Source organism: Eschrichtius robustus, chromosome 12 (assembly GCF_028021215.1).
Source record: "Eschrichtius robustus isolate mEscRob2 chromosome 12, mEscRob2.pri, whole genome shotgun sequence".
Classification (NCBI taxonomy): domain Eukaryota; kingdom Metazoa; phylum Chordata; class Mammalia; order Artiodactyla; family Eschrichtiidae; genus Eschrichtius; species Eschrichtius robustus.
Window position 1 is genome coordinate 21334681 of NC_090835.1, and position 14849 is coordinate 21349529.

At 37.6% G+C, this 14849-nt stretch overlaps 1 protein-coding gene across 9 annotated transcripts in view; it reads left to right on the forward strand.

Annotated features, from left to right (window-relative positions):
• The window catches only part of FRMD4B (FERM domain containing 4B), a 339770-nt gene that overhangs the window by 286282 nt on the left and 38639 nt on the right, over positions 1-14849 (forward strand). For all 9 annotated transcript variants that reach the window (XM_068557491.1, XM_068557496.1, XM_068557494.1 and 6 more), the window contains 4 exons: positions 1391-1474; positions 3002-3067; positions 5385-5442; positions 6902-6988. In XM_068557491.1, the coding sequence (XP_068413592.1) occupies positions 1391-1474; positions 3002-3067; positions 5385-5442; positions 6902-6988 (295 nt within the window). The remainder of the gene's footprint in view (positions 1-1390; positions 1475-3001; positions 3068-5384; positions 5443-6901; positions 6989-14849) is intronic.

The following is a 14849-nucleotide window of genomic DNA, read 5'->3' on the forward strand; positions in this document are numbered from 1 at the left end:
GGTGTGTTAGTTTCTGCTGTATAACAAAGTGAATCAGCTATACATATACATATATCCCCATATCCCCTCCCTCTTGCATCTCTCCCCCACCCTCCCTATCCCACCCACACCCTTCTCTTTTCACAACCAGAATTTTGCCATTTTTTTGGGTTTGGTTTTGTTTTCATTGTATTATTGTTTTTAACTGAGATATAGTTGATTTACAATATTATGTTTCAAGTGTATGACATAGAGATTCACAGGTTTTAAAGATTGTACTCCATTTATAGTTATTATAAAATATTGCCTGTATTCCCAGAATTTTGCCATTTTAAAATTAGCTGCTGTTTCATGAGGTACATTTTAGTTCACTTGTTGCAGTTTGAGGGATAACTTCCTTGGATTTCATTAGAAACACATTTTCAAGTCATCTTTTTTTTTTTAATTTTTATTTTATTTTTATTTATTTATTTATTTTTGGCTGTGTTGGGTCTTTGTTGCTGCACGCAGGCTTTCTCTAGTTGCAGCGAGCGGGGGCTACTCCTTGTTGCGGTGCGTGGGCTTCTCTTTGCGGTGGCTTCTCTTGTTGCAGAGCACGGGCTCTAGGCGCGTGGGGTCAGTAGTTGTGGCTCACGGGCTCTAGGGCACAGGCTCAGTAGTTGTGGTGCACGAGCTCAGTTGCTCCGCAGCATGTGGGATCTTCCTGGACCAGGGATCAAACCCGTGTCGCCTGCATTGGCAGGCAGATTCTTAACCGCTGCACCACCAGGGAAGTCCCTCAAGTCATCTTCTATCCAAGTGATTTCCGCAGATGGCCAACTTGGTCCATTTTATTTCAGAGAGTGGTAAGGAAGTAACAGACGAGTAATAGAAAGGCCTACACTCAAACCTTTTTATTGCAATGATAGCTATTATAAAAAATGGTGATTCTATGTGAATGGTTTTAGGATAACCAGTGTTCCAACATTGTGAATATTATATAACCACTAAAAATAATTATGAGGGTACTACAGGAGTGTGGAGAAAGTGTATAATGAAATTTGAAGAATGCTGCATAAAAATAGAATATAAATTGTGCACAATTATAGTAATAATTATGTATCAATAATAAAATAGATACATATAGGAAATATACAATGAAAATGGACTTTATAAGTAAGGAAAATGGGATTATGGCAATTTAATAGTATTTAAAATTTTTTTTTTGTCTTTTAAAGACTTCAAAATCTCATCAGGTTGGTTGTCCATTTGGGGGCTGTCTTTAGTTAAAGTCTATAGCCTTATGTATGCTGACAGTAACATTTGACAGAACCCAATGTACTATTGTTACTTTTCAGATTTCATGTGGTGACCAGCTTGGGTAATCTTTTAGGTAACAACGACTGACATACTGTCTTACTTTTCTTTTTAGTGATGAAAATGCCAGGAAAGATTTAAAGACATTACCAGCCTTTCCAACCAAAACTCTGCAGGAGCACCCCTCCCTTGCCTACTGGTAAGCCACGCCAAGATGGCCGGTGACCCTGTTACAGTAACCTCCACTGAGAACGGCATGCTCTTCAGGGAACTAAAAGAAATATAAGTGAGGAAAATATCAAACTGCCCATCATACGTGTCAGTCTAATCATAAGTAGACCCTGATCCTTCCAGTGAAAAGGTCTTATCAAATCTCTCTGTAGATCATTGTCCCAAGACTGTAGCCATGTGTGAAGAGTGGCCATGTGCCTTCTCATTCAAGTGCATAATACATTTGTAGAGTATGCTTTTAAGTGAACCATGCTCAGTATATGTGCAGTCACTGTATAATGCAGGCTTAATCTGGCAGAGTGCAATACAAGTGGTATAAAATACAGATTTCCTTGAACAGAGGTGTTCATAATAAACAGAAACAACCTGAATGATCAGAGGTTTCCTCTACAGCCAGAAGTCACTGTCTATTTTGAGTTGTTTTATTTGTCTGTATTTTAATGAATCCATAGTACCCATTTCCCATGCAACATTTTTCCTAGAAAAGTACGTTTTCTTCCCTTGAATTACTTACATTCCCTTTAAATATATTTTCCTCGATTTAAGGCTGTAAATCCTGAAGATGGTTTTCCTTTCCACTAAAAAACTAGTTACAAAATAAATATTCAACATGAATAGCTGTAATATGAAAGTTGGAATATTTCCCAAGTCAATAGTGAGAGTGGGTACTGAGGCTACATTGCATCCTGAGTCTGGAACCTTCTAAATGAATCATTGTTAAGTGATAGTTTCTTAAGGATAAAAAGCAAAGACCAATTACTGTTGCTTACTGGTTGTATAGAGATAAAAACGTTTATTCTTCTCAGTTATACTTGAGATATGACTAACGAGCTACCAGTCTGAAAGGTGGGTAAATAACTGAATGATGTCAAAGGTGACCAGACTTCAGCCTGTTTCTCCTTTCTAGTCAAAAAGTTTTATTCTAAGACGATAGTGAAGGGTTTTCTTCTAAAGTATTATGTCCACAAGTAGTGACAGTAGAATATTTTAGATTGAACACTCACTCAGAAGCATTTTTAATTCTTTCTAAATCTTTCTGAACAATTTAAGGAAAATGTCTGTAATACTTTACACTTGCTGATCTCTCTAAAAAACCCTTTTAATTTCCCCAGCAAGGCTTTCTGACTAGCGTTTAATAACATTATTTTTTATTTGTTATATTCCATTCAGTTATGGGAGAGAATATTAGTTTTTTATTTGATGATTGATGTTATGTTTCCTTTTCTAATAACTTAAGTTTTTCAAAATTCACATATTATATAAGTGTATTATATAAAATTGTATAAAATCGAGACAAGGTCACATGGCTGAGCTTCAGGAGTCCATATAGTCCATATCCTACAAAAACAAAAGTCGACCAGCTTCTGTCTCCCAAACAAGTTGGCCTAGGCCTTCTTTCTCAGGTGTTTCAAGTAGGCCACCTGAGAACCTTGAAATTGGATCTGTACCTCATACAGTCATGCATTGCTCTACTTTTCATTTCCTTGTTTTACAGTGAGGACAGGGTAATTGAGCATTATTTGAAAATCAAAGGTCTGACTCGGGGTCAAGCTGTGGTTCAGTAAGTATCTTTCTTTTTGCTTAGATATGGTTGTAATGTCTTCCATTTGAGAAAGTCATCTGAAATGATTTCTCTTGTGTAGTTTGTGTGCATATAGTACTCACCTGGTTAGAAGTATCTTACCATGAATTATAAAGTGTCTTGGGTCATTCCAGACTTTGGTGTCATCAATTCAGATGCCTACCAGTGTCAGACAGGTGACAAAAATGAGAAATCATAGGCCAAGTGTAGGCAATAGGGAGTGGTGGGGACTGTGGTGAACTAGAGAGCTTTTGCCCTGGCTATTTACAAGACTACTCAGCTTCAGCATTCAGGCATAATGTTGCCAGATCATCTGATGTTTTTCAAGAAAAGCTGGAAATTACGATGTTTAAATCCTAATTTTAAACATTGCAAAGTAATTTTAAGAAAATTTTAGTACAACATAAGCCAAACAACATCTATCTGGAGGCCGTGTTTTGTCACCTGGTTTGTGACTCTATTTTGGGTGGAGCACGCAGTGTCGGTGTTGGATAATGTTTCTTTATGGTACCAACAGCAGACCATAATGATAGATTTCTGCATTTTAGACCTATAGAGTTACCGTCATTTATTAAGAACAGTTCACAGGCTACATTGAAGTTTTTAAATTGTAAAAAGGAAATTTATAATTTTAAAATTTTTGAATTGTAAAAACTAATGTAGCATTATTGCTATAGTAATTGTACAATAGAATAACTTTTATGGCCATAGAAGTTTTTAAAAAAAATCTGCTGAATATAGCTCAGAGCATGTGAGAAGTGAAATAAGGACTTGGCGACTATTCCCCTGGTCAGTGTATAGATTTCCCCCATATCCCTGCTCTTGCATTCATCTCCTTTTTATCATAGTGCACCTGCTGTGATCTTCAAGGCAGAAATGAGAAGTTAACAGCCTGAAGTTGAATCCCTGACTTGTGCCTGTTTTCTGAACTGGAAAACAAAAAGGAATAAGAATTCCCATGAAGGATTTTAGGTTAGGTTAATGTGTATTATGAACTGTCCTTGTTGAAATGCAGCACCCTCTTACTTCCTTTGATCATTATCATTGTGGCTGCAAATGAGAGACTGTCTAACTTGGTAGTTAAGGCTCTAGACTGTGGAATCCGACTCACTTTGCTGGAATCCTGGCTGTGCAGTGTAATTGCTGCCTGGCCTTGGCACATCTACCTTTTTTTAAAAAAAATAAATTTATTTATTTTATTTATTTACTTTTAGTTGCGTTGGGTCTTCATTGCTGCACGCGGGCTTTCTCTAGTTGCAGCGAGCGGGGGCTACTCTTCGTTGCGGTGTGCGGGCTTCTCATTGCAGTGGCTTCTCTTGTTGCGGAGCACGGGCTCTAGGCGCACGGGCTTCAGTAGTTGTGGCACGCGGGCTTAGTTGCTCTGGGGCATGTGGGATCTTCCCGGACCAGGGCTCGAACCCTTGTCCCCTGCGTTGGCAGACGGATTCTTAACCACTGCGCCACCAGGGAAGTCCCCCTAACTTTTTATATTCACTAACATGTAGACCTTTTACTTTAAAAAGTTATCACATTATTGATTACAAAGTCCAGAGCCATTGATCTCCAAAATGTTATTAAAGAGTCCACTTGTATCATACAGGAACCTCAATTTTTTGTGGGCAGAGAGGAAATCTTACACAATTTAGTCTACTCCATAAAGTCTTAAAGGTATACAGTAAATACTTGTTGAATTGAAAATAACAAGAGGTACATCATCACTTTAATTGTTTTGGAGGGGTGCATATTTTTAAAAATCAGGTTAGCATATAATGAAATTCACTGTTTTAAAGCATATATTTCTAAGAGGTTTGACTTAAAAGTTAAGTATAAATTTCTAAAAGTGTACCACCATCAGTAATAAAAACCACCATGTTTTTATTATAGCATGTTTGCTTAATTTACAGCAAGCAGAAAATAAGCTTTATTTTTTATTTATTATGAGCATGACCCAAAAGTTGATTCTCATGACTTGCATCATTAGGTGCTAGTTTAAAAATACTTGCAGTTTGGGTTTATAATAAAGTACAATATGTTTCTAAGCCATAGAAATTTTAATATGCAGAAAATAACATTTCCTATAGCTTTTTGAAATTGAATTTTTGTTAACAACCTCCCAACATTTGGATGAAGTAAAATATATTACTCCCTGGAGTGGTTTATTCTATTTCTACTTTAGTCAAAGACAAGGTTATAATGAGGAAAGTAGATACAAATTGTGTTTCTTTAGATCACTTTTCCCAAAAGGGCCCTCCAACTAATTCAATAAGAGGTTATAATATATATTCATTTTCCATAGGTATATGAAAATAGTAGAAGCTCTACCGACCTATGGAGTCCATTATTATGCAGTAAAGGTAAATACTTTTATATGACAGAGTTTTCATCATGCCTGTGTTATTTTATGAGAGTTAGTGAACAATACCAACTTTCTAAAATCACATAAATCAATATGCATATATATGTAAATTATCTCTAGAAATTTCGGCATTTAGAATAGGATTGATTTTCTTAAAAAAACAAAAGCCTGATTATATCTTGTCATTTTTAGCAAATCATAAAACACATTATTTTTGCAAAATACTAGCTGTGTTCAAATGTGTTCCTGAAGCCTCTATTAGCCCTAAAATATTCAGATCATTCTCTTTTGGCACACCTAATCTTTTAGCTACTTTTGCTGATTTTTCTCTTTTCCAATTGTGCACCTTTCTAATGCTACTAGATGTTCATTTGATAGTGCCTTTGTATGAGAATCACTGAAGAATCATCCAGTATCATTTCAGCAGCTTCATAAAATCCTCAAGTTTTTACAGGATTTGCAGTACCCATTTTCAATTGGTATGTTTTATATTTGTGTAGTACTCTTTCAGTTGTTTATACACAGGGAGAGATTGACTAAGAAATATTTTGAGATGATAGAGGGTAAAGCATATTGTTAAGAAGAGAGTCTTGTTTGAAAGAGGAATAATTTTATACTTGATCAATCTTGAGTGACTTTTCAAGTTCTGACAGTGTTTGCAATTCAAAATGGTGGGGAATTGGATAATACCTGTATAATGAGGACACCTTGTACTACAAATATGTACCAATTCCACTTTAATTTCTACTGATTCTTAATTTGTTTGCATATGGGTATATGTTTAAGCCCAAGTTTTTCTTTCCCTATGTCAGTATATATCCCTTTCTTTGGCAAGACCTAAAAGATAAATTTATGAAAAAAAAAGTATTCCTCCCCTCCCCATATGTACCTCAAAGTCATTATTCAAGTATCTCGTCTTTGAATCATGTAATTCACCCAAAGAATTTTTTAGTATTCCCATGTTCATTTATTCAGTATATTATAAACATTAGGATTTCGAACCACTTTTCTCATCGTTGTAATTCTTTGGAAACTTCTCTGACCTTTATATAGCTGGTTACTAATCAAGAGAACAAAGAGCTTTTTTTCTTTTTCTTTCTCTTCTTCTTTTTTTTTTTTTTTCCCCAGTGGTTAACTGGCTTTGTACTCTGGATTAATTCCTGGTTGAATTACTTACATTTTATTTCTTCTCTCCAACTGTTTAATCCTAACAATAATGCTGCTTTCGTTTTGATGGTGTTCATAGTATTGGTGTGTTTTGACTTATAGATCTTATTTGAAGAAGCTCTAAGAAAGCATTTTAATAACAAGTTAGGACTTTAAATAGTGTTCTGTTTACCAAGACAAAATTATTTTGACTTGTTGATACTTGTTAAAGGATGAAATTGGTAGATATTACTTCATCTCTAGAAGACTAAACAATTAGGTCTTGATTCTCATGGTTTTCCATCTTCTAGGATAAACAAGGACTTCCTTGGTGGCTTGGAATCAGCTATAAAGGAATTGGCCAGTATGATTTGCAAGATAAGGTGAAACCTCGGAAAGTAAGTGTGAATCATTTCAGACACTTATGAGAACATTGAGCTGTTCTAGAGCTAGAAACATCACTTTAAGGGGCAACAAGCAATCTTGGGTAAAGAACTTTTGATTAGTGAAGTCCCAGGTTTAGAGAAGACTCAAGTTAAATGTAAAATACTTTTTATAATTCATTCATGCACCGTTTATACAGCAATTCCACGTCTGATCATTTATTCTAAGGAAGTAAAATTACACACAAAGATTTAACTACAAGGATGTTGATCACAACGTAGTTTACAAGTACATACAATTAGGTTTCTATTTTAAGTTAGTATGAACATGATGATGTCATTTGTTTAATGAATTTTACATATATAAAAATACATACATGCATCCACACACATATGCATACATATACATATGTATATTGGATGGATAAACAAATGGGTGAATTGTAAAGACATAAGCCAAAATTTTTGGTGCTAGTTACCTCTCAGTGATACAGTTATAAGTAACCTTCTTTCTACTACTGCTGCTAGTTTTGCTTATCTTTGTTTCACAATTTTCCACATTTAACATGTCTACTTTTTGTAGAGGAAAATAAGTTACGTGCCATTTATTAAAGGGTCACACTATCAGGTTTGGATTTTCCAGAGCTAATAAGTTACATTCTTGGCAATTTGATTATGAGGTTGTTCCTCTTGACCAAGCACGAGTGTACAATACTTTTTTGCCTATATAAGAAGTGATGAGTTCGTGTAGATATCCATCTAGCTGCTCTGGCCTACTCAGTATTATAATGACATAAAGGGTTACCCATGCTGGTAGGTTTTGCCACGCTCCCTGTCCTCTGCTGCCATCCCTGGGAATCACAGCTGTGAAACAATGACCTATAATAACAGACCGTGTTCAGGCTGCCTGCGCTATCATACCCCGACATCACAGCCTTAAATAGCTCTTATCACTTCCATCTGTCTCTTGCTTTAATTTGTACTAGAAAAACAGCCATATTTTTCATAAAGTCAGGCCCTGGTCATAATACCACAAGCTCTTCATCTTCTAAGTGTCCTTTTAGCTTCAATCAGTACTTACAATCTTCCTTTGAGTTTAGAGAATAAATAAGCTACCCTTTTCTTCCCATTTTATGGTTGTGAAACTGGCACAGAAAACATGAAAGGGTGTTGCCCAGGACAAACCACAGCCCCTTTTTTTTTTAATTATTAGCACCTTTAATTATTTATTTATTTATTTATTTGGCTGTGTTGGGTCCCCGCCTCCGTGCGAGGGCTTCCCCCAGCCGCAGCAAGCGGGGGCCACTCCCCACCGCGGTGCGCGGGCCCCCCACTATCGCGGCCTCCCCTGCCCCGGAGCACAGGCTCCAGACACACAGGCCCAGCAGCCGTGGCTCACGGGCCCAGCCGCTCCGCGGCATGTGGGATCCTCCCAGACCAGGGCCCGAACCCGCGCCCCCCGCATTAGCAGGCAGACCCTCAGCCACTGCGCCACCAGGGAAGCCCCACAGCCCCTTTTGAATGTCCATCCAGCTCTCCTGGATCAGACTAGCTGGGCACTGTGGCTTCTTATTGGGAATTATCAGTAAAAATAGGAAAGCATTATTTTTAACAAAAGATCCATCTGTGTGAGTCATGGTAAGTAAGCATTTGTGTAATCATACAATTAGAACTTGATCTCTATAATTTTGGCCCAGTGACCCAGATCAGTTGAAGTACGGAATACTTGATTTCCAGGAGGAATACGAGTAATATTGGTTGTATTTGAAAACTTGTTTCTAAGACCAAATTTCTAATAATGTTAGAAATGATATGGGCATACAGTTTTTCTTTACAGTTATATATTTTAATGTTTTTACCAAAAGTTTTAAATAGTCACTGTAAAAGAAACCAACAACAACAAAAAAGCACACACTACAGAAACATCAATTGGGGGCGGGAAGTTCTTCAGCAATCCCCATCCCTCCCCTGTGATAATCACTGTCAAGAGAATGATACTGGTTTGTTTGTTTGTTTATGAATTTTATTTTGTTTTATTTATTATTTTATTTTTTTATTGAAGTAGAGTTGATTTACAATATTGTGTTATTTCTGCTGTACAGCAAAGTGATTCAGTTATATATATACATAAATTCTTTTTCATATCCTACTCCATTACGGTTTATCACAGGATATTGAATATAGTTCCCCATGCTATACAGTAAGATCTTGTTGTCTATCCGTTCTATATAGAATAGTTTGCATCTGCCAATCCCAAACTCCCACTCCATCCCTCCCCCACCCCCACCCTTGGCAACCACAAGTCTGTTCTCTACGTCTGTGAATCTGTTTCTGTTTTGTAGATAGGTTCGTTTGTGTCATATTTTAGATGCCACATATAAGTGATATCATATGGTATTTGTCTTTCTCTTTCTGACTTACTTCACTTAGTATCATAATCTCTAGTTGCATCCATGTTGCTACAAATGGCATTATTTCATTCTTTTTTATGGCTGAGTAGCATTCCATTGTATATATGTACCACATCTTCTTTATCCATTCATCTGTCATGGACATTTAGGTTGTTTCCATGTCTTGGCTATTGTGAATAGTGCTGCTGTGAACATGGAGGTGCATGTATCTTTTTGCATTGTAGTTTTGTCTGGATATATGCCCAGGAGTGGGATTGCTCTATCATATGGTAATTCTATTTTTAGTTTTCTGAGGAACCTCCATACTGTTTTCCATAGTGGCTGTTGATACTGGTTCATTTAGACTTTGTCAGCGTGTATACAAAGCTTCTACAGAGAGAAAGAAATCTTACTATGTATACTATTCCATACTATGTCACATTTCTCCAAATCACTTCTAAAACAGATGTCTTTTTACTCTTTTTAAAGCTGACTGGTATTCCATGGTGTTGAAATACATAATTTATTTAACCAGTTCTCTCTTGATGAACATTTGGATTGTTTCCATTGTGGGAAGAGTGAGTTGTAGCATAATGAATTTCAGCCAAGGCAAATAACTAGCCCCTATTATCTATTTTGTAAGATCATGTTTTCTTAAGGTAGACCTCATCCATGTTAACATTTTTTTTTTTTTTGGTAATTTATTTCTTCCCTGAATTTTACTTTAAGAAATAACATTTCTTTGGTTTTTCTGAATCTTGCATGTAAAATATAACTTAAATCGACTCACAAGTAATTTCTTAGCTGATGTGGCTTGAGAAAATTGAGATTCTCACAGACTCTAAATGCATCTACTAAAAGCAACCAGGCTTTCTTCCAAAATAATGGTGAATCAGAATCTGCACAGTAAATATTGCTGTTAATTTCCTGTCAGTTGCTCATGACGCACAGGCCTTTCTGTACATTCACAGTTTCATAGAAATTGGTAAATATTGTTTGACACTGATCATAATCAGGTTTGCTTGTTCATTTCAGAGTCTAGACAATGATCAGAAGCCACTTCCTTTTTGCAATTTGCAGGAGTTTTCCTATTTCATTTTCAAGACATGCCATTCAGTTCGAAAAGGACCATAAACAGCCCATCTGGTGTCATCACTGTCTTGCTTTCTCTTTCTTGGTTATTTTAGCAGGTGTCCACTTTGTACCACTGTTTGCTTTCTCCTTGCTTCTTCTGTTAAACCTGACGATGGATTTTGCTTCCGTATCTTTATTTTTTCCTGTCTAGACAACTTAAGAGTTTCATTGGCAGGAGGATGTTCTAAAGTCCCCTTCTTGGCTTAGTTGCACAAATAAGGGTCGTGAACACTGACATATAAAAGGAGGATCACGCTTCAGCTGTTTGCGTGGACCTGTGCTCCAGCAAGTTACCAATGGCCGGGCAGGAATGAAGGTCATATTGCCAAACTGGAATGAAACAAAGGCTGGAATGGGAGGCTGCGTAGATGCTCAGCCTCCTGAATCACATGCCTGCTGCATTATAATTACATGGCTTAAAAACAGGCCAGAAGGAGGAAGAATTACCCATGATAAGATGTCAAAAGTCTGTTTTGAAAAAGGGTTGGTCTGAGGTCCACAGGCTGAGGCCTCTATCCTTTCCACATAATGTCTGTCAGTTATAGGGTCTGAATATCGGAGACTGTGTTTGTTTTACCTCCCAAAACACCCAGCAAAGGCTCTTCATGTGTACTGTCTATAAGGCTTTTGCCAGTCAGGGGGGTCGATTTGTTTGCAGTGCACGTAGTATAATGCAACAGGGCAAGGGTTTGGGAAGCAATCCAAAGACTGTCTCTGATGTCATTTGCTGTGTGACCTTGGACATGTTGCTTAACCTCTCTTTAAGCTTTTAGTTTTCTCATCTGTACAATGGTAATGCCACCAACTACTAGGGTGGTTGTAAGAATTAATGAGATTATATTTAGTGTTGTGCCTGATACACAGTCATAACTCCATAACTGGTAATTACTCATTTGTAGTGAGGGAGAGAGACAATAAAGAAGGGTATGAGAAATATTCTTGGATCACTGGTTAAGGAAGGACCCAACATTGCTACAAACCCAGAGCCCTAGTGTACCACATAAGAGTCCACACTCACATTTACTATTTTCAGAGACTGGTAAGCATTCTGCCCCTCCCAATTCATTAACCACAATGCCCTAAGGTATGATGCAAATTAAGAGAAATTTTTTAACTTCTGAGTTACAATCCACAAAAAATACGGTATTAAAAAATCAGGTCATAAGCAGTTTTTCTTTTAAATCCTTCCTTTGTGCATGAACTGTGTCATTGCAAACTCTTAGGGAATGTGAAACATACCAGAACTCAACTTCAAATCGTAGGATGTTCAAACTTAAAAACGATGAAGCTTTATTTAAAAAAGAAAAATTCAAACACGTGCCTTCTAGGTTTTTATTGTTCATTCAGTATTTCAAGGAAAAATGTCTGTTCTTCACAAAGAAGTAGACAATGGGTCCGTGGCTAAGTATTAGTATATGTCATGACTGATTTCTACCCCTCTAGCAAGTTATTTCCCTGGGGAAAACCAGAACCTGTCAGAGGTGGGAGGAAAAAAAATGACATGCTAGTCAAGGTGTTATAGGTAGACCATAGTAGGATAAAATGATTTTCAAGATTAGTATCTTTCTGCATTATAAGACTAAGAAAGTCTTGTGATACATGTCATTACCCCAGGGCATTTCAGGGTGGGGAAAAAAATCAGTTAACTGATTTTTTTAAATTAATTGGAATTCCCAATTGCCTAGAGCAGACGAATTAAGTAACCAGCACAAAAGTCTTCCTGTTTCCTTGTCATAAAAGTACAGGGTTCATTTCATTTAAACTCAGTGACTTGCTTATTTTTCTAAGCACGGCCATATTGGTCATTTCTAAACCCACCTTGCTTCCTCCACCACTACCCCATCACCATGGACCTCGATTAGGATGCTGCTTAAATTCTAGGTGAGGTTAACTATAGGAGAGAGAAGAGAATGTGTGCCGTCCAGTTGTATTATACTTTCCACATCAATACAAAATGAAGTATGATGGGCAGGGAGAAAAAGAATTACAGAATGTCACCCGGAGACCAGTCCATCCGGTCTATGCTTTGTGAAGTATATAATTAAGCTCCAGCCACACCAGGAATCAATTTGATTGTTAAAGCCTTCTACAGAGTCAGCGGGAGGAGAACTCCAACCCTATAGGGTGGATTTGAAATAAGAACCAGTCTGGCACTCCACTTACTGGTTGGCTGACCTGGAGCTGTCACTCAGCCTTTTGGGTCTTTATTTTCTCAACTATCAAAATCAAAGAATTCTGTCTATCTACCTCACAGATCATTATGTGGACCCAATGAGTTAGTGAATTCTTTCACTGACTATATATTTTTCCTTTCTTGTTTTAAATTTATTTATTTTTTTATTGAAGTATAGTTGATTTACAATGTTGTGTTACTTTCATGTTTACAGCAAAGTGATTCAGTTACACATATATATATTTTTTTTTTTCAGATTCTTTTCCCTTATAGGTTATTACAAAATATTGAGTACAGTTCTCTGTGCTATCCAGTAGGTCCTTGTTGGTTATCTATTTTATATATAGTAGTGTGTATATGTTAATCCCAAACTTCTAATTTATCCCTCCCCCTGCCCCTTGCCCATAGACATAGAAAACAAACTTATGGTTAATTATTTTTCCCTTTACACCATACTCTAATTTATAGAAAGTTTACTGGGCAGCATAGGCATTTGTCTTTTCCTCCTGTAGTTAATCACTATTAGAATTTGAAGCAGTTCTTCTAAAACAGGGAACTCTCAGAGAATTGGATGGGCATTGGTAAGTCTCCATTTTCATCTCACAACCGGTAGGCAGATGGAAAGAAGCCAAGGCAAGCAGCCTTATTCATAAAATCACCAAGTTTAGGAACTCCTGTGGTGGTCCAGTGGTTAAGAATCTGCCTTCCAATGCAGGGGATGCAGGTTCAATTCCTGGTCGGGGAACTAAGATCCCACATGCCTCGGGGCAACTAAGCCCACACGCCACAACTAGAGATCCCGTTCACCACAACAAAAGATCCCACGTGCCACAACGAAAGATCCCGCTTGCCGCAACTAAGACCCAACACAGCCAAATAAATAAATAAATAAAATATTTTTTTAAAAAAGGTTTAAAGAAAAAATCACCAAGTCTAACTGCAAAGGAGGCTGGGCAGTGTATACTCTAGGTGGGTGTTCATGGACAAAGCCATCACTCAAGGTGTTTTGTTAGAAGGAAAAATAGATCCTGAGGGTGATAAGTAGTTCCTGTCACTTGGTGTTTGTTTCCTTGGAAGTCTTCCAGGGGGATGGTTAATGAGAAACAAACAAGTGAGCAGAGAATGAAGACATAATTATAAATTTTGAATAGTCTCTGATGGAAACAAATGAGACAGAGGGACAAAAATGGGATGGGTAGGGATGTTTCAGGTGTTCAGAAAAGGCCTCTCTGAGAAAGGTGACATTTAAGCTGAGACCTGAAGTGTGAGAAGGAGCCAGTCTTAAAACAAAGAATGGGTTGGCATGTTCATGTCAGAGAACAGTGTATGCTGATGGGAGGGAGGTGGGCACGTTATAAAAACTGAGAGACCCCTACAGCTAGAGCTTAAAGAGTGAGTGTGTTCCCTGTAGAAACTGAAGGTGATGGTTGAAAAAGAGGAAAGGGCTGCTGGACAGGCAAACCCATTAGATTTCATTATCTCATCTGTTACTCTGTGTTTCTAGGCATTTACCAAATGGCTGAATTGTTGGCACATACAGAAAAATGAAAGATAGCTCTCTAATAGGATTGACCAGTCCAAATGCAGAGAAAGCCAGTTAGTACATAAAGCATGGTGAAAATTTCTTCTATCACGGGGCATAAACAGTAAAGTTTTCTTCATTCTGTACTTATAACCAAAGATCGGTTTGGTTTTAATTCATTCATCCTTCAGGAGCAAATCTCTTAACAAAGTGCAATGTACTCTGATATTTTTCCAAAAAAAAAATAATGAGCCCATTCTGTCTGCAAGGGCCCTATAGTACTTTATATAGTTTTTTAAAGATTTATTTATTATTTATTTATGTAACTTATTTTTGGCTGCGTTGGGTCTTAGTTGCAGCACGCAGGGTCTTCGTTGAGGCATGCGGGATCTTTCATCGTGGCACATGGGCTTCTCTGTAGTTGTGGCGTGCAGATTTTCTCTTCTCTAGTTGTGGCGCCCGGGCTCCAGAGCACGTGGGCTTTGTAGTTTGCGGCACACGGGCTCTAGCTAGGCGCACCAGCTCAGTAGTTGTGGCCCGCGGGCTTAGTTGCCCCGCGGCACGTGGGATCTTAGTTTCCCGACTAGGGATCGAACCCGAGTCCCCTGCATTGGACGGTGGTTAACCACTGAACCACTGGGGAAGTCCCCTACTTTA